Genomic DNA, 20,359 nt, shown 5'->3' with positions numbered 1-20,359 from the left:
CTGCCGTGTGTCACATGACCATGTCTCATCCATAACTCAACTGGGTCAGTATGTACACTCACAGTGCACGCCTCTTTGTCTGTTATAATCACTTCCTGAAGCTCGACTTTAATGCTCCAGCGCTAATATGAAGTGATTCAAACATCTCCTCTGGACATCAGACACATGGATCGGATAGTTGAAGAAGAGAAGGAGGGAGGTTATAACATAAATCTATCTCTCAGAGGCGAGTAGAAATAAGGTGCACGTAAATCTGCACGTGGAATATCAAAAGTAGCTCTCCTGATGCAATCTAAAACAGCTTCCCCTCGTCGTTTTATTTCACATAATTGCTATCAAACAAATGACAACAAATATTTACCATCAGCCTTATTTACAGTATATCCTTAAGAAACTTCACGTTTGGCTTGGTGACTGTTTTGGCTAAGAGGACATCTTAAAATTACACTTTGTGTGCAGTCAGGCTTCATGTACGTCATCATTTGTTCACCAAGTTTGTTCCCGTCGCAATTTCACATTTTGCTTTTACCAAAACACCCAATTTTGTGTGTGTGTGTACCTGGCTCTGTAGTTCACTCTGCTGTTTGAGTCTCAGGTTCTCCGGTGTGTCGGCCACGATGGTGAATGACGTCTTGGGGTAATGTCTAAAGGAGGAAGAGCAGAGTTTCAAATTAATCCAGTAGAAATGTTTGAGCTAAAAATACACAGTACTTCAGTAAATATACTTCGTCCACCACTCAATGACGCTAAGAATAAAAACTGCCCCAACATTTAATATGTGACATTCGTCAAAGCTGCTAATGAACCAATACATTAGAAATGTGTGAAAGATTAAATGTTTTTCAGAACTATTCCTCAATAACTTTTAACCAATTATTGATAACCCCAAAATTAAAATGGAAACTTTCCACCTCTAACCAATGAGAGTCAAGTTTCCAGACAAATTCATTCTTTGGAGCAAACATTTTTGCTTCAACATCTCTTCAACATTTCCAGGAAATATGGACCTCTTTAAACAATGAAGCCTGCAGCCGTTGCATGCTGGGAGTAACCCGAATGAGTTAAAGATGATGACATTAGCAGGAACAATGACCCATTGAGAGGATCAAAATAAAAAAGCAACACACTGCTATATCTCTCTTTTTCCCACAGGACCTTTTGGTAACTTATTAGTGACCTTAAGATATATATTTAGTTTTCTGTATCTACAAAGAGCATTCGTGAGTTAACATGTAAAGCTATTCTCTGCAGGAAGCATGAAGCACAATGGAGCGGGGGAACAATACAAAACCCTCCCACACTCGGGAGGCACTTTGAAAAGGTGGCTTTATGTAGGCAATGTTTAGAACAGGAAGATAATTATTACAACCATTACTTATCATTCTTTAGGCAACCTGAGTTCCAGGAAAACAACTCTTTAAGACTTTTCTGTTTTCTACATTTAAAAATAGTGCAGCGTTTGCAATGAATGTAAGGCAAGGCAAGTTTATTTATATAGCACTTTTCAACACAAGGCAATTCAAAGTGCTTTACAAAAAAAGTAAGACATTAAGAAAAGGGCATTTAAAATCAGTCATTAAAAAGAAAAGCTAATAAAATAAACATTAAAAGAAAAAATACATGGATAAAAGTTACAGTGCAGTTTAAGATATGAATAGTTCAATTAAAAGCAGCGACAAAAACAAAAGTCTTCAGCCTGGATTTAAAAGTAGTCAGAGTTGCAGCGGACCTGCAGGTTTCTGGGAGTTTGTTCCAGATATTTGGAGCATAATAACTGAATGCTGCTTTACCATGTTTAGTTCTGACTCTGGGGACAGAAAGCTGACCAGTCCCTGAAGACCTGAGAGATCTGGATGGTTCATCATTTAGCAGAAGATCAGAAATGTATTTTGGGCCTAAACCATTCAGTGCTTTATAAACCAGCAGCAGTATTTTGAAATCTATTCTTTGACACACAGGAAGCCAGTGTAAAGACTTCAGAACAGGAGTGATGTGATCCACTTTCTTAGTGTTAGTGAGGACTCGAGCAGCGGCGTTCTGAATCAGCTGCAGCTTCCTAATAGATTTTTTAGTGAGACCTGTGAAGACACCATTGCAGTAGTCGAGTCTACTGAAGATAAAAGCATGGAAAAGTTTTTCCAAATCCTGCTGTGACATTAGTCTTTTAATCCTAGATATATTCTTTAGGTGATAGTAGGCTGATTTAGTAACTGTTTCAATGTGACTGTTGGAACTCAGGTTAGAGTCCATGACTACACCTAGATTTCTGGCTTTATCTGTTGTTTTGAACATTGCAGACTGAAGCTCAGCGCTAACTTTTAAACGTTCTGCCTTGGCTCCAAAAACCATTACCTCAGTTTTATCTTTGTTTAATTGGAGAAAGTTCTGACACATCCAGTCATTGATTTGTTCAATGCACTTACTCAGTGTTTGAATTGGAGCATAGTCTCCTGGTGAAATTGTTACGTAAATGTGTGTGTCATCTGCATAGCTATGGTAACTTATTTTGTTGTTCTTCATTATCTGAGCCAGTGGTAGCATGTAGACGTTAAAGAGAAGAGGCCCCAAGATGGAGCCTTGAGGAACCCCACATATCATATTTGTCAACTCAGATGTGTATTTACCTATAGAAACAAAGTTCTGTCCTTTAAGTAGGATTCACCTTGTATCTTGTATTCATGCTGTAGCTATCTGGGGGTAATGCTAACATAATTATTAAATCACTTTTAGTGGTGAAGAATATCAAGAAACTAAGGAGGAAAAAGTAGACAAACAAGAGGAACACCTACAACAAGAGAAAACAAGAACAAAACATGCAAGAAGATTGAGAAACACAAGAAGAAATCAGCCAGATTAAAGGAGAATTACAACATACAGCTACAGTAAGCTGATTCATTTAGCCTGCGACTCTTTCTGTGAATCATGGACACCAGCAGTCTCTCTTCGGCACAGTTTGACCCCTGTACTGTCCTTCACTCCTCTCCTCCTTTTCCTCCCACCTCTCCTTTTTCTACCTCCCACGCTCTTTTCTGTATTTACTCTACGTCCCTCCCACACACTCTCCCTCCATCTCTCACTCTTGCTTTTACTCCGATTCGAAGGTAGTCCTTGCACGAGTCTAAGGCAACCACACCACAGTGTACACCTCATTCGTGCTCATGGAAGGCAGCAGCAAAACGTGGTCTGATGATATAAAACCAAACACAATACATCATTGTGTTAATAGCATGTTTGTCTGCACCTACTGTATGAGCTCAACATTAGCCATTAAAGGCACTTTATAGAAATGGGTCACCATAAGAGAGAATGGCTTTTTTCTCAACAATGGTCTAAACACTAAAATAAATCTTCACATTTTAAAAGAAAACCCTGCACTTTCCCAAAATAACATGCATCATTTAAAAACACTTCATTCCTTATTAACCCCATGTTTGTGAGCTATATGTTTCACTATGTGACACTGTACACCTCTAATGTCCCACTCTGACCCCTGTTTGTCCTCGAGGTCAAACACAATGCACACACTATGAGAGGAACCTAATACACACAGACACACGAGAGAATCACCTGTTACCTGACACCAGACTCAATATCATGTTGTTGCAGATGCTTAGTTTATAATCATGATAATAATTACAGGCTGCTGTGATCTTTACGTGATGATTATCAGAAGATCACAAACAGTCATCATGATCTTTAAATGTCTCTCAGTAGGTTTGTCTCCAATCCAAACTCAAGAAGACTTTCATACAGCCCTCCATTGAGTGGGCAAACTTCAAGCAACTGACGTGATTTCAAAACGAACTGGTTGTGTTATTCTTTATATTTTCTACCTTCTGTCTCACTATTTCTCCTCTTTCTCTCAATTTTAGTCAATTTAAGTCATAACGTTTATTCTCTTTCTCTGAGACATAAACATGGAAAGACTTCCTGTAGAGGCTTGTTAGAAGTTAGCTTGTTAGAGTCTTTTTATTTAACCGTCAGGCCTTTGTTTCGCTTTGCTACTCTTAGCTTTAGTGTTACATAAACACACACACAAACTAAATTCGTCTTGAAGTTTTCACTTCACCTGTTCCCGTCGCTACTGGCAACCATGGATGCTTTGTTCGTTTGGTGCAACCCGATACTTTGAGACAAAGAGCTGCTCTGTGGGATACCACACACACACACACACACACACACACACACACGCACGCACGCACGCACACACATGCACACACACACACACGCACGCGCGCACGCACACACACACACACACACACACACACACACACACACACACACACACACACACACACACAGCTAGCCAAGGTACCTCTGTTCGGGGTGGACAAGCAGCTCTGCACAGTAACTCAGTTTGTGTCAAGTCTTTAACAGCCAGCCTACGTCTGCAGAACACAAATAGGCCTGTCTGTTTTTTGCTTTTTTACAATTTGGGTTTTTATTGGCCAAAGACAGAAAATAATACATAAAAGACACATTCCTGCTTAAAACCCTAAAACTGCAGTCTTAACTGATGCACTTCTATAAAGTGAGAAGACCAGGGACAGTCAGATTAAAAGCAAAATAACAAAAAAATTAAGATCAAGCTTTAAAAACACGGAATACTAGCACAAAAAATATATGATGAAAATCAAATAACACAATCAGTTTACAAACAATATGAGGTTTTGAATCTCCAGTCACTCAGACACATTTAGATGTACTATTGTCTATAATGTGACTGTGACATTTGCCAAAAAACGACAGTCTCCTTTCTCCAGACAGCAGTGACGCACACCGAGCATTCAGACGTAGTGTGTGTGTGTGTGTGTGTGTGTGTGTGTGTGTGTGTGTGTGTGTGTGTGTGTGTGTGTGTGTGTGTGTGTGTGTGTGTGTGTGTGTGTGTGTGTGTGTGTGTGTGTGTGTGTGTGTGTGTGTGTGTGTGTGTGTGTGTGTTAGTGTAAGGTCTCATCTCATTGTACTTGTTATCTTATCTCATGTAAATGTTATTTAATACAAAATTAACATAAGTCAAGAAGAGAATTGTAACTTTGTGTTGCACTAATGTTTATGATTGATGTTTGGTAAACTTTGCTATAAAGTAAAACATATGTATGAAAACTATCCCTGGAGGCTAATGATGAAATGCCAACATGTTGATGTTCAGCAGGTTTAATGTTTACCATCTAACGTTAGCATGTTAGCATGTGCTAATTAGCAATAGTACAACTCAAGCTGATGGGCATGTATTTTCTGCCGGTACTTGGTCACAAAAATGTGAACTAATGGTGCTAGATAAAAATCACAGGATCAAAGTTATTTGAATGCATTCTAAGGGAGAGATAAATGTCTGTACAAAATGTCATGTTTGAGTTTTTGGCTTTCGTGTCAACAGTTTTCTATGAGTAAAACATGTTGCCAAATGTATGCAGTATAGCTGTTGGTAGGAGGCATGGCTGTTACCATGGCTGTCCCTGCAGCTAAACCAGGCCAGGTGCATGATGGGAGATTGGGTCAGTGACTCCACATGCCTCACTGTCAACAACAACAAAAGCCACCAGCACATGAGAAGTTTCTACTGAGTGACATAAAGCAACATGGATGATCTTTTGGTGAATCACTGATGTGAGACGGAGGAAGAGGGTCAGGGAGGACAGCTGACTGTGTGTTATTCTGTTTGTGTGTGTGTGTGTGTGTGTGTGTGTGTGGTGTGTGTGTGTGTGTGTGTGTGTGTGTGTGTGTGTGTGTGTGTGTGTGTGTGTGGCTCTGGCCTCTCTCCACCTTCCTGCGTAGGTGTTGATGAAGCTCTCTGTGTGTGTTTAGGACAGACTGTAAACCCTGCTGACAGTTCTGCAGCACCACAGAGAAATATCAGATAGAGAGGACAGACTGTACTCGGTATTATTAAATAAAACATGCATGTATCACAGTTTGCAATCAGTGAATTAAGAGCAAAGGGAGTGCTTTGTATGTGTGCTAAAACTACTTAAATGTGCCTTCATATTTCAAACTCTCCTTCTCAAAACTGCTTTTAATGTGTAGTTAATGTTGAGTGTGAAATATTTCAAGTGCGTTTAAAAGGGAAAATACATTTAAAAAACCTTGGGGGATTTACAACAGTAATGGTCAAATTTGAAAAATGATGAAAAATACATATAATAATAAAAATGATGGATCCAGGAGGATGTCAAAGATCCTCCAGGTGCCGCCAAAAAATAATAAGGTGGGCGTCAAGCAGGACCACTGCATATTGTAGTGTGTGTGTGTGTGTGTGTGTGTGTGTGTGTGTGTGTGTGTGCGTGTGTGTGTGTGTGTGTGTGTGTGTGTGTGTGTGTGTTCCTGCCACAGCCCACCACGCTGAGTGTGTGTGCTTGCTTTGCAACCGGTGGCCTAGTTTGATATCAGACACACTGCTGCATGCATACACCCCCAGGCACTGAGTAATACATTGTGTACTGTGACACACATATTCTATACACACACACACAGAGTATCTGCTTACATCACTACACGCGTCATGATCCATCACAAATCACCTTAACTGCAGAAAAAGTACTCCAAGAAAAGTTAAAGTCCTGCATTAAACATCCTTCCTAATAATTATACTGTAAAATGATTGATAGTGCAGTAACAAGCACTCCTTTATAAACTGTTGGCTAATAATTAACTTGTTTTTTTACATATTTTCTCACCATTCCGACATATTTTTTTCAGGACAATTTTCCAGACATTTTTCAAATAATTTCCGATTCTTTTCCACATATTTTTGGGATATTCTTTCAAGTATTTTCAGGACATTTACATTTTTTCTCAGCATTTTACTGCTGTAGATGATTTGATTCCCTATATACTGTTGGCTAGTTGTACCTGCAGCAACACATCATATTCTATAAGATCCCTATACGGTATGTTTGCAGCTTTGCGTCATGTTGAGAGAACAACGCATCTCTAGAAAGTATTTAAAAAACTTTTTATGAGTTTCATAGTAAAACAGCTCTGTTTTCAGCTCTGTGATGATCCAATGTTTCCTAGAAAGTATCTCTGTGTTTGACGCACCCTAAACCCTGCAATTCTTTGCAGGCTCATGTTTAAAGACTTCACTTTTATCACCAACCCTTAATGCGTATTACCTCCTCTCATGCTTTTCTGTTGGTGGCAGCTCCTGATAAAAGGCCTTGACAAAATGTGGGAGATAATTCAGGCAGTTATTAAAATAAGAGATATGATCACGCAGAGGATTTAATGGCTGGCTTCCAGGCTGATGATCAGCTGCGATTACAGCAGTTCAGACTAAAGCTGTGTGTAGAGAAAGACATTAGGAAGGGAGCTCCAAAACAAAGAGAAAGGTAAAGGAGTACATTATTTAAAGAATGGAAAACCTCTTAAAAAACGTCCTAAGGATGAGAAATAAACCTTACTTTATTACGTCATATCAAAATCAAGTGGGAAAACAACCTTATCAGCTTTCTAATGACTTAACACCACGACTGTGAAGAGGAGGAAAGGGAAGGAGGAGATGAAAGCGGAAAGGAAACAGGAGAGGAGAGGTAGGAGGGTTAGGAGGAAAGTTTAGGAAAGGAGAGGTTAGGAGATGAAAGTAAAGGAGAAGAGAGGAGAGGAAACAGAAGAGGGGAGGAGGAAAGGAGAGAAGAGAGAAGAAGGAAGTAAAGACTAAAGGAAATGAGGAGAGAAAAGAGAGGGAAGAAGAGGAGGAGAAGAGGGGAGAGGAGAGTAGAAAGAAGAAGAAAGAGGATGGGATGAAAGTGAAGAGAAACACGAGAGGATATGTGAAAAGAGGGAAAGGGGAGAGGAACGGAAAGATTAGGGAAGATGGGAGACAAGAGAGGAAAGGAGAAGAAAGAAAGGATGGGGGACCAAAAGGTAAGAGAGAAGTAGGAAAGGATAAGCAGATAGAAGATGAGAAAGAAAGGAAAGAGCAGAGAAAAAAAGAGAAGAGGAAAGGAAAGTAATGAGAAGAGAGGGAACAGGAAATGATAAAGGAAAGGAGACGAGAGGGGAAAGGAAAGGGGGAGAGGAGAGGAGACGAGAGGACCCAGTGGGGAAGGAAAGGATGGGAGAAGTAAGAGGAGGGAATAAAAGAGGAAAAGAGGTGAGAGGGAAGGAGAAAGTAAATAAGACAAAAGTAGGATGTGTTAAAGGTGGGGTAGGTAAGTTTGAGAAACCGGCTCGAGATACACTTTTTGTTATATTCCATGGAATGCTCTTAACATCCGATAGCAATGAATATCTGAAGTGCTTTGACAAAAAATCCATAAAAACATTTCATCTGTGGAAGCCGTAATACTGTCAAAAGTACATCCAATCCGTCAGCCTTCCATCTCGTGCACGCACAAATGTATCTCGTGCCCTCATTGAGCGTGCCGTCATTGGGCGTGCATTGCAGCAGTACTTCAACGACTCGCCAGGCGGCCACTTTCACCAGTCTGCAGACGTCATGTGTGCGTTCATGTGTGTTGGAGGAGGTGCTCTGTAAGGAAGTCTGAAGGAAGGGGCGGATTATTTTCGGCTGTGTACTTTCAAATTTTAGTGCACTCGAGCCGGTTTCTGAAACTTACCTACCCCACCTTTAAAGGAGATGAGAAAGTGAGGAAGGAGGTGAGGAGAGAAAAGTTAAGATAAAAAAGTGGAAACAGAGGAAAGTTAAAGAGGAAGAGAGTCTGAATAAGTGAATAAAAACAAGCAAACAGACCAATAGAAAGAAACTCTAGTTCCTCCTCCTGATTTCACTCCAACATCATGATGAGAAAACAACAACACTATGATCTGTCCTCTGTCCTCTGTGTCCTTTGTGTTTCTCTGTACTCATTCATGCAGAAAACACTCAATAGTGACACCTCTCCTCCCTCTGTCCTCTCGTTGCTCTCAAATCCTTCCCTATGTATTCTCTTTTGTTAAAACTGTGCTTCTCCCTCCCTCCTCGTCTCCTTTTCTGCAGATTCACGGCAGGAAACCATGGCAGTTCTTTGGGAGTCTTACATAAGTTTCCCCTCGTATCTTTCACTCTCAATGTGCTGCTCTCACCATCTTTGTTTCTGATTCCAAGTCTCCTTTCCGTTGCTCTCTTTCTCTTTGTTTTGTGTAAGATGTGACTCCTCTGCTGAGGCTCAATAAATAATGATGTTCCCAAATGTAACACTGAAGAAAGAACCACTCTTCACACTGACTTACATGAGCTGCACTTTATAAATCTGGTCTGCCATTAACTGCAGTGTTTTTCTTCTTCCAAAAACATGATCAGGAACACTAGGGTAGGGCTGAACGATTATCAAATCGCAAAGCCTGCGACTTTTCTTCTTGTGTGTCAGTCATCCACACCAATCAGAAGTGCTGTGCTCCACATGTACCAGTCATTGTTAACCAATCAGAAGTGGCCCATGATAGTAGGTGATAGACAGATTGATCCAATCACCTGCCAAGTATTTTTGAAATACTTTTCCAAATGGCTTCCAATGGAGCTTTCCTAGATGGTTTGGTGAAACAAAGCATCTGAGTCAGGTTAGTGATGCTCCATCACATGTTTTATATCTATTACAGGGTGAATCTTTAACTGAAGCTTGACTTTAAAGCAACCCAACGGAAGTTTCATGTAAGTTTAGTTCTTTCACTCGTAGCTCGGGCTGCTAGAGACGGGAGCACGTTGATACGACCTTCCTAGCCGGAGATATGGCCGCATTTTACAATAAACTTCCGTTGGGTCGCTTAAAAACAAATATCGCAAATCGAATCGCAATATCTGTCAGAAAAATCGCAATTAGATTATTTCCCCAAATCGTGCAGCCCTAGCTGAGTGCATATGGCCGAATTCCAAATCTAAATAACCACACTGGTGGCTGACAAGCAATGTAGCATTTAAAAAGGCTGTTTTTAAAAGGGAGTCCTGCACACTCCACATAATTGGCACAGGCCACATTACACCACTTTCGGCTAACTTCATGGAGAACAATGAAGTAACATAACTGTTTTAATATTCTCTGGTACAGCTACAAAAATGTTTACAAAAGATGTCTCTACCAATAAAGGGGCGAAGCACTGACTCCATTAGAGTTTAAAAGATGTGAAAATATTCTGAATACAGTGGGCATCTAAACTGATTGTTATTTATTTGGGGTCATCAATACATCCACAGGAGTAGGCTTAGCATCCTGCTTGTGTTCCTGTCTGTGTATACATTACATACAGCATCTACTGGTACATGGACAATGAAATAAGGATGTGTGTGTTTTGCTTGTGTGTGTTAAACTAATTGTTTATTAGTTCCATTACGGTACAGGGGCCCAAAGTTGCCAAAAAAGAGTGTCGCACTCTAAATAAGACGTTTCCATGTGTGTTGCCTAGGGCTGCTCAAGTAAAAGTAAAATCACAATATATAGTGGAATATTTAAATATCAGGAAGCGCAATATTTGTTAAAGATTAAATATGTGAGAATATCTGAACAAAGTATTGAGGAGCTGCAGAGAAGTTCCAGTATCATACAGACTTGTGTTCGGTACAGATCCAACACAATCTCTCTTTAATATATTCTTCAATGATGGAAACATAATCAATCCCTTTTATATCATGAATTATCTTGCAATTGCAATATCAGTCAAAATAAACGCTCCTCGTTATTATATTATTATTGAGTGTCGGAACTTGGACCCTCTTCCGAAGCTTCAACTTTATTGAGGCCATATTATTTTCATGGGAGCTTGTGCCCTCCTGATTTGCCGACTGTAGCGTCGTTAATGTGTGCGGAGGCTCACTTCAAAGCCCAGGAAGCAGCATCCAGAAGAGGATGCACTGGTTGAATGTAAAGGTGTTCCCTCTGTGACTGATGGCTGCTTTCACACTGAAAGAAGAGATGCTTTTCTTCCACCTCAGAGTATGAGATGATACAGCTGCTGCAGGATCTACTGAAATCTTTCTGAGGCACAAAGGGGGCGCAGTGATCTGGGTTATGTGGGCAGCAGCGTTACATAACCACACACTCTTTATCACAACAATCTGATGCCTATTAACACTCGCACTACATGTGGAATCTTGTTACCATTTCCATTTCCACACAGAATAATATTTTGTTTGTGTCTTCCTGTTCCTACGAGCAGCTGGGTGCAGCGTTACATAATCAGCTTTGATTAATACTAATGAGCACGAAGGGAAACTTCTATGAATGCACTCATCTGCTGTTTCTGCTCTGCTGATCGCTGCTGCTTATTTAATATTTTAGCAAAAGCACATTCAAAAAGGGAAATATTCATTACTCTGCACTATCTTGTACATATATCTACTGACATGTAAATGATAGGAAATAAAGATGTCTTGCTGTGATTTCTCTACAGTTTTTGTTGTTTTTGTACATTTAAGTCACAAGTTTGTCATACAAAATGCCAAGGGGGGTATGCAGTGATTTCATAATCTTGTTGCTATTGTTTGAGATTATCTGGTACGATTAGGAACATTTCCCACATTTTTGGGCAAATAAAACATTAGGAAAGGCCTTCATACTTTACCTAAAGTAATTTTCATGCAGAAATGTAATGGTGCATTTGGAATAAATATTGAGTACATTTTATCAGGTCGCACGAGTCCACCATATATTGCATTTCTTTTAATTAAATATATTCAGTTTTTGTTTTAAAGCCTCCCATCACCGACGTTAACAGGGCTTCTGATCTGTGGCAGTTCTTGGAATGCACAGTGGAACTATTACAACATATTACAAATATTAAAAAAAACTTGAGTAGTATTTGGAGAATGAATCCAAGTAATCTACATTCAAGATCAACTGTTTATAATTAATCAGGAAAAATGTTTTTTTTTAAACCTCTAAAATGTCTATGATTTTGCATGAAAAAATAATAAAATAAATATCAATAATTAGCCCATTATGTTTCTGTCAACTGACTAATCAATTCATAGATAAATAGTTTGTTCTAATTTGGAGTAACTACTTAATTACGTTTTTTATAGCACTGTAACTGAGTTTAACACCTGTCATACAAATATAGTACATCCATATAACACCTTGCTAAAGATATGAACAATAATAAAGTCATTTTGTGTGAGTTTTGACACTTTAACAACTTAAAAAAAGAAGGAGAAATGCTCAGAGGAGATTTGTTTAAGCAGTGAACTGTTAATAAATCAGTGAATGGAGTTGATGGAGGTCATAAGGTATTGTAGTTCAGAGGGCAGTCACACACTACAGATTAAAACCATCCCATGACCAACTGCCATAGAAATACATGGATATTTATTTACAGCTCTTAAGAAGATAAGAGGCCACTGCAAAATTATAAGGTCTCTGATTTTACATTTAAAAGTAAATAGATATTTTTCTTTTTTCCCCCTTTTTCTATTTTTGGGATGGGGATTTCTGTGGGTTTTTCTCATTATGAAGCCATCCATCCATCCATCCATCTTCTCCCGCTTATCCGTGGTCGGGTCGCGGGGGTAGCAGTTCCAGCAGAGAGCCCCAAACTTTATTTTCCCTGGCGACATCAACCAGCTCTGACTGGGGGATCCCAAGGCGCTCCCAGGCCAGCGAAGAGATATAATCCCTCCACCTGGTCCTAGGTCTACCCCTTGGTCTCTTCCCAGCTGGACGTGCCTGGAACACCTCCCTAGGGAGGAGCCCAGGTGGCATCCTAACTAGGTGCCCGAACCACCTCAACTGGCTCCTTTCGACGCGAAGGAGGAGCGGCTCAACTCCGAGTTCCTCCCTGATGACCGAACTTCTCACCTTATCCCTAAGGGAGACACCAGCCACCCTGCGGAGAAAACCCATCTCGGCCGCTTGTATCCGCGATCTCGTTCTTTCGGTCATGACCCATCCTTCATGACCATAGGTGAGGGTAGGAACGAAAATGGCCCAATAAACAGAGAGCTTTGCCTTCTGGCTCAGCTCCCTTTTCGTCACAACGGTGCGGTAAAGCGACTGCAGTACCGCTCCCGCTGCTCCGATTCTCCGGCCCATCTCACGCTCCATTGTTCCCTCACTCGAGAACAAGACCCCGAGATACTTGAACTCCTTCACTTGGGGTAAGGACTCATTCTCTACTTGAAGTGGACAGTCCATCGGTTTCCTGCTGAGAACCATGGCCTCAGATTTGGAGATGCTGATCCTCATCCCAGCCGCTTCACACTCGGTTGCGAACCGATCCAGTGAGTGCTGAAGGTCGCAGGTTCATTATGAAGCTGTTTTTATAAATGTCTATGTGTGAAATAACGCCTGATTATCATTCTCACTCCAGAATATCAATGTAAACAATTTGTTTCCTGTTTGAATTAGTCCTTTATTAAAAGGTCCCATGACATGGCCATTTCTACTGATCATAATTCCATTGTTGAGGTCTACTAGAATAGATTTATATTATTCAATGTTCCAAAATCACATTGGTTTTCTCATACAGCATCTCTGTATAGTATGTGTATTCACTCTTTGTCCTACACGGCTTGTTTGAGCTCCTGTCCCTCCTGCGGCAAACCAAGCCCCGTAAAACTCACAAAAAGTTTTGTGAAGCCGCCATTTTATTATCCTCGCATTAGCATTATTAGCATTAGCATTAGCCCAGCGCAGAAACGCAGAGAGACTAACTTATGGCAACACAAAATAAAACATGGGAGCGGTGGAGATGAGGAGGTGTCGCAGTTCTGGCGATTTACTCGGAAGCAGTTTTGCCAACTCCATAGTAAGGAAAGTAGTTATTGGCTGTCCGAAAAGTCGCCAGAAGTCGCTAAATGACGTCATCGCCTAATTTGCATATCATGTAATGGCGGCTGTAGGAGAGAGCATGGTAGAGGGGAGTACAAAAAACGTTCCCAACCCTTCAAGGATCAAAACTTGAAACCACCGGAGTTAAATCCAGACGACAGTAGATCAGAAATGTCTCTATTCTGCAAGGTAAAATTACTTTGTTGCTTCCCCGTCTTAAGCAGAACATAACTGTATTATAGTGTGAAAGTGAGTGAAGAAACATTTACATTTTACATTTAAATCCCGCTCAAACCCAGGACGGCTTGGCAGTTGGCGCATGCGCAATTCATTTGCAGTCTCGACGCGGGGGAGTGTGGTTGTCTCCTCTGCTCTGACTGCAGCAGCAGCTCTGCTGCGGCCAGGCAACTGTCAGTCTGAGCGCCTGTGAGTACTATGGGAGGGAGGCGGGGCTCACGGCGTTAACTGCAGAACAATACGTGAGTCTCCAAACACCAGAAAAGTCCCTAATAACACCATTATAAATCGTTAGATTAGTCGTTAGTCGCTTTTGACACAAATAAGTAGCCGGAGGGTTTGGAAAGCCGCCACATTTAACGAGAAAATCGCCAAGTTGGCAACACTGCTCGGAAGGCTTAGCAGCTTCTATTGAAGCCATGGATGTATAATAAGAACTGGATACAGCATGGGAGGCGGGGCCTCATTCATTCCTATGAGAGTTGCTCAATGGCGCATGATGACAAAATGGCCCAACTTTTGAGAGAGCGAAACGTCACAGATTACCCGGCATGCCTGAGAAGTACCCGTATGTGCACTCATCGAGCATGCGCAACTTTAACCACGCCGTCCAAAAGGCTCGTCCACATTAAGCACGTGAATTTGCGTACACGTAACAGCACCGCGCGTTCATGACAGCATGGTACTGGATTTATATTAACGAGGCGGCAGTTAGCAGCTAGCTAGTAAATTATGCTAAGTTACACATCAATCGTTATGTACTTTTATATTACGCTGACATCAGGATCTAGTGATATCCAAGCAACAGAGCTTCATTTAGCATGATACTTGTGTGGGTTGTACATGAAACCACTTGGTAATATATAAAAATGTATATGTTGAAGCCTGTTATGATCAATTGTGAGTTAAAACTTTATCTAAAAAGTAAAGCTGGTGATGGATTACTGTGGTGGAGTTAAAATAACAATAGCCTATTTCTTTTTGAAATGTGATTGAGTAAAAGGATAGTAACTGTGATTATTCATGTTAAGTAGCCCACAAGTAACTAAAACAATTGCAAGTGCAATAAGAAGCTACAGGAACGTTAATCTACGTCGGTAATATTAACTTTATTTAATACAACATTTACGGTACAAGATTTACATCATACAGCCCATGTAGTATAATATTTTACAAATGATGAATTACAGCAAACATGTGCAATATATCCATTATTACAGCTCCGTGGGCTGGCAGTAAGGCGATATGGTCCGTTGTTATTGTGCATCCATGGGTAAAGAGAAACTCATGTAGTACTGAACACGTAACATGAACGTGCCAGGCGGCGCGGTCCCGTGGGTTAGATGCGCGTTCATAATGCCGAGGGAAATAACTCTCAGAATAACGTTATTAGCACATTTTTACAACTTGAGGAACGAATGTTTTTAATAAGGGCTATACAAGTGTTCATACTGGGTTGTTTATTTAGTTTAAAAAAACAGACCACTCTTTCCCCATGTAAGTCAATGGGAAAAAGTGTTTCCGGGCCCAGCAATCAAACGGAAGTGTAGTACCGCCGTTTGGCCACTACGAATATTCTCATCAGACTCCGGCGCACTTCCTGGGGGCTTGATTGAAGCCAGTCCCCAACTCCGGGGACTTCCGGCCGGGGACTTTGGGCGGAAAGTATACGCCGTGAAGTGGTTTGCGGCCTGCCAGTAAACCCAAATCAGAAGAAGAAGAAGTGACGTCAGCGGCTTCATTTACCTAAAGAGTTCTCATGAACTAAGTTCTCATGAACCTTTGTGGGAAAAGTACTGCGGTGTGAATGCGCCTAATGACGTTTGTTAGCAACCAGAAAATGACCCCAGTAATGACAAACAGATGAGAATGCTGCGTGGGGTCTGGGTGCCGTGTTGGCGGGACGTTGCGGGCTCGCTGCTCCGCCCTTTGAGGCTCGAGGAGCGGACAGTGTGAGCTGTATTACTGGTGTCGTTTCCCGGTTGCTGCGTGGGGTCTGCGAGACACCGCGGAACTTAGCCTGAGCACACACGTGAGTGTGTGGCGAACTGTGAGTGGAGATCCACGGAGCTGCGGCTGAGAAAAGATAAGGCTGAGTGAGTGTGTGTGAGGAGCTCCACGGATTGGTCCATTTGGACCTAAGCATGGTTACGTCACCATACTCAGGAAGTAAACAATGGACAAAGAGAAATCTCCAACGAGGCGTTCTGGGGCAGCATAGACAGGTATTTTCTGTGTTAGAGTTGTACTCGCTACAGGGTGTACTTTGAGGGTTTGTGACTTTTCAGAACGTTTACATGCAGAAAAAGCTACATAGCACACAAGGGGACGGGTAATAACCGAAAAAGCATGACATGGGACCTTTAAAGTCCATGAGTTATAGTGTTGAGTCTCATGTGCTTCTGTAATCCTTTAGCACACTTTTTGAGCTGCAGGGAGGATCTTAAGAAGCACGGGACAACGGTCAAGAAATCTCTAACACTTTTAAGTTCCCTCTGCACAGAAACATGTAGAAGTAAGCTGTGGATGTTGTGTTGGTAAAGCATGTAGAGAGTGATTCTATTGTCATGCAGTATTAACTAAAGGCTGGCACTATCAGTCTTACCACACTGCAAAATACATGCTTTTAAATATAATAATCCAAGCTCAACATGCCTGGTACAAATGTACTCGGGGTGTACTCAAGTTTTGAGACATTTCCCTAATATTCCTAAGAAACAATTAGAACTCCTTGTTCATTCTCAGTAGTCGATGCAGTTTAAACATAATAGCATTATTGCAGTGAAATAAACTGAGACCCGAAACATGCCGCTGCTAATCCAACAAGCTTCCTTAATTCAAAATGTCCCCTCAACTCAGTCCACTAGTTCAAATGAATAGAATTTAGCAGCAGCTACAACAAGACCAGGAAGTGCAGGCTCTACTACCTTTGTCTGATGTTTAACAATCCAAGCAGCTACAGAAGAAATAAATAGAAAGCTGTGCGTGTTATTGTTGTTGCTACAGCCACAGCTTAACAATGGACACATGACACAAAGAGCCAAGAAAAACAAAGCACACACAGCAGAAATATCACAGTAAAGAGCAGAGAGCGACAGAGGGAGCCGTGCACGGACTCTCTTTAATTTTGTGCACGCAGCGCTGCATGTAACACAGAGGTGCTAAACTCTCACTGAGGAGAAAGAATCCCTGCAGGATGTTTGAGCAACGAAAACACAAACGATGCTCTGACTTTACAGACAGGAAGCAGTGTACAGTACGGAAATGAAGCTTAGCGGAAGTTCAAGAAGGAAGACCATACCCCTGGTGTTACACGTCACTGCAAGCTCCTCTCCCATTAAGTAATCAGGGGCGGTACTCCCCAGCTAGCAATCATTGCACCTGCTAAACCCTTTAAATCTGCTCTTCCCTCTCTGTCAGTTGTCATTTCAGGTGTCAACGCACAACCCGCCTCCACCCCTTCGCCTCCTGTCTCCTAATTCAGGGCCAAGCTAATCCTTCTTCCTCCAGACCAGACCGAACCATTATCACCACCACCAGTATCTAGACCCCGGGGGGTTCATCGGAGCGGTTTTCCCCTCCCGAATGATTATCCTACAAACCGGGGCCTAATCTCCAAACATCAGTTGATTCATTGTTGTAATCTGTCATCATAATTGTCTATACCACGTGTCCGGTATTAAACATGTATTTCATACATCACGTCTCTCATGATTGAAATACATTTAATACACAGAGATTCAGGAATCTGACTTGTAGTTTTGCATTTTCCCATTAAATACATTTGTTTTAATGTTTTTTTGTAATTTCTAGAAGAAAAGGATCAACAAAGGGAAACTCAATTTTCAATGGAGAAAACTGATGGGAACTTTGTGCGAATTCTGTTTCTATAACAAATGAATGGATTTTTACTCCATTAAATTACACAATTAATGAATAAAGCCCACTATGAATTAAATATGAATAAAAGTATTCCCGATATATGGAATGCAACTTTTGAGCATATATAAATGGTGCGCTTGGAGTTCATTGAAAAGATAGAGGTTGTTTATTTAAAAAGAATGGGGATATTTTCGCGTCAATTTATTTTACCAAATGATGGATTTGTTTTATTTGATGCGACTGAAACCAGCTATTGTTTTTATTTTTACATAACAAATGGAAATTGATATTTTCTGTACAACAATAATAGTATTACGTTATAAAAAAGAATTGCACAACATCCAATTATATATATAATACATAATTGGAGACATATGTTGTGTTTTTAAAACAGACGTGTGTTAAGTGGAATGAAAACCCTACAGGTCCTTATTGAGCTGCTGTGACATTCTTCAGATAACACACTCTGACGTAGTGTGGGAAAAGCCATTAACTGCAGTGTGTGAAGCAGTGACCAATGTTGACCACAAATAACTCATTAATGAATAATAAAGGAAAAACCTCACGATAACTTCTTCAGCTTTTATCTACAATATAAGGGAGATAGAAACTACTACTACTAATAATCTACTTTGGATTTGTTTCTGCTGTAAAGCATAAAACTGTTTTTGCTGCTGCCACATGCAGAATGAAAACTACAATCCCCATGATTCAATGCACCTGTGTTCTCTTTTTATGCTGCCTTATAGAGAGCCGAAGTCCCTCCCTTTCCGGTGGAACTCCATGGACCTTATTTAGGAAAAATTGTGTATTGAAGTCAATGGCGAGAGAATGATTATCTTTCGATCCCGTTTGAATTGTGCCATGAATTACACATGTAATGTTTGTCAATTTCAAAGATAATTTTGCAAGTCAAAACTAAAAAAAATAGGATTTAATAACTGGTTGACCCTCCTTTAGCAGCAATAACCTCAACCAAACATTTCCTATAGTTGCATATCAGACCTGCACAACGGTCAGGAGGAATTTTGGACCATTCCTCTTTACAAAACTGTTTCAGTTCAGCAATATTCTTGGGATGTCTGGTGTGAATCGCTCTCTTGAGGTCATGCCACAGCATCTCAATTGGGTTGAGGTCAGGACTCTGACTGGGCCACTCCAGAAGGCGTATTTTCTTCTGTTGAAGCCATTCTGTTGTTGATTTACTTCTGTGCTTTGGGTCGTTGTCCTGTTGCATTACCCATCTTCTGTTGAGCTTCAATTGGTGGACAATGTCAGCTAAATGTCAGCAATGTCAGCAAAATGTCTTGATAAACTTGAGAATTCATTTTTCCGTCAATGATGGCAATCTGTCCAGGCCCTGAGGCAGCAAAGCAGCCCCAAACCATGATGCTCCCTCCACCATACTTCACAGTTGGGATGAGGTTTTGATGTTGGTGTGCTGTGCCTTTTTTTCTCCACACATAGTGTTGTGTGTCCCTTCCAAACAACTCAACTTTGGTTTCATCTGTCCACAGAATATGTTGCCAGTAGTGCTGTGGAACATCCAGGTGCTCTTTTGCAAACTTCAAACGTGCAGCAATGTTTTTTCTGAACAGCAGTGGCTTCCTCCGACCATTTCCTCCGAAATCCAGGTAATTCCAAAGGGTTCACATACTTTTTCTTGCAACTGTATATATATATATAAGGTCCCATGGAGTTCCACCGGAAAGGGAGGGACTTCGGCTCTCTATAGCCAAAGTTCAGAAACTCCTAATGTTTCTAATTTAATCAACAGTTTCTTATTTCTGATTAACTGTAGTGCAAAGAGTGTTTACCGTAACCAGATAACCAACAAAATGAGCGATATATATTGGCATCATGTTACAGGTTTTACCATATGGTAGTACGTATTACTGTTTATAAGATACAGGTTTACATTTAGCAGCCTTGTTATTTATATTTTACCACTTACAATGTGTAACTAGATGGAGATGAGAGATGGATTTAGTAATGAGTTAAGTAGTAATTTTGACTTTTTTCAAGATCAATTTAGCAGCATAAACAGGTTTTACTGAATTCAGAACTAAAGGGCTCACTTTTCTCATATGTAATACCTAATGATCCGAACCATAATACACTGCAATCTCTGGGAACCACCGCTGCACACACACTTTCATCCTGCACTCTAAAGACCAATACACTCTCCAATAGACAAAGGATGCTGCACACATGCCGTACTTTTTTTAAAGGTGGGATGAGAGGCCTGTTGTCATAGTGAGGAGGAGATTATACAACATGAGTGGTCGTTCATTTACAGGCTGCAGAAAATAAAATATTGCATTTGGAGCTTTTTTAGACAAGCATATATTGGTCTAGTTTTGCAGCTACATTATAGATAAATGCGCTTATTATTTTCTAGGTAATGAATTTATCTTTTGTACTATAACATGTCTGTTTGGTCTGTCAGTGAAAACCATACTGAACATTTCCATATTTGAGAGGCTGAAAAAAACACTTTCTGATCTTTTTGCATTAAAAATGTATCTAACAACCATTGGTTA

General features: G+C 40.7%; 1 protein-coding gene across 1 annotated transcript in view; it reads right to left on the bottom strand.

The window, feature by feature from the left end:
* Positions 1 to 20,359, bottom strand: part of LOC117539159 (LIM zinc-binding domain-containing Nebulette-like) — an 82,687-nt gene that overhangs the window by 57,055 nt on the left and 5,273 nt on the right. The window contains exon 3 of the mRNA XM_034205183.1: positions 560 to 644. Coding sequence (XP_034061074.1) covers positions 560 to 644 — 85 coding nt within the window. The remainder of the gene's footprint in view (positions 1 to 559; positions 645 to 20,359) is intronic.

The sequence above is a fragment of the Gymnodraco acuticeps genome, unplaced genomic scaffold, assembly GCF_902827175.1.
Source record: "Gymnodraco acuticeps unplaced genomic scaffold, fGymAcu1.1, whole genome shotgun sequence".
Lineage (NCBI taxonomy): Eukaryota > Metazoa > Chordata > Actinopteri > Perciformes > Bathydraconidae > Gymnodraco > Gymnodraco acuticeps.
The sequence above is the reverse complement of the archived record's forward strand: the minus strand, read 5'-3'. Positions and strand labels throughout refer to the sequence as shown.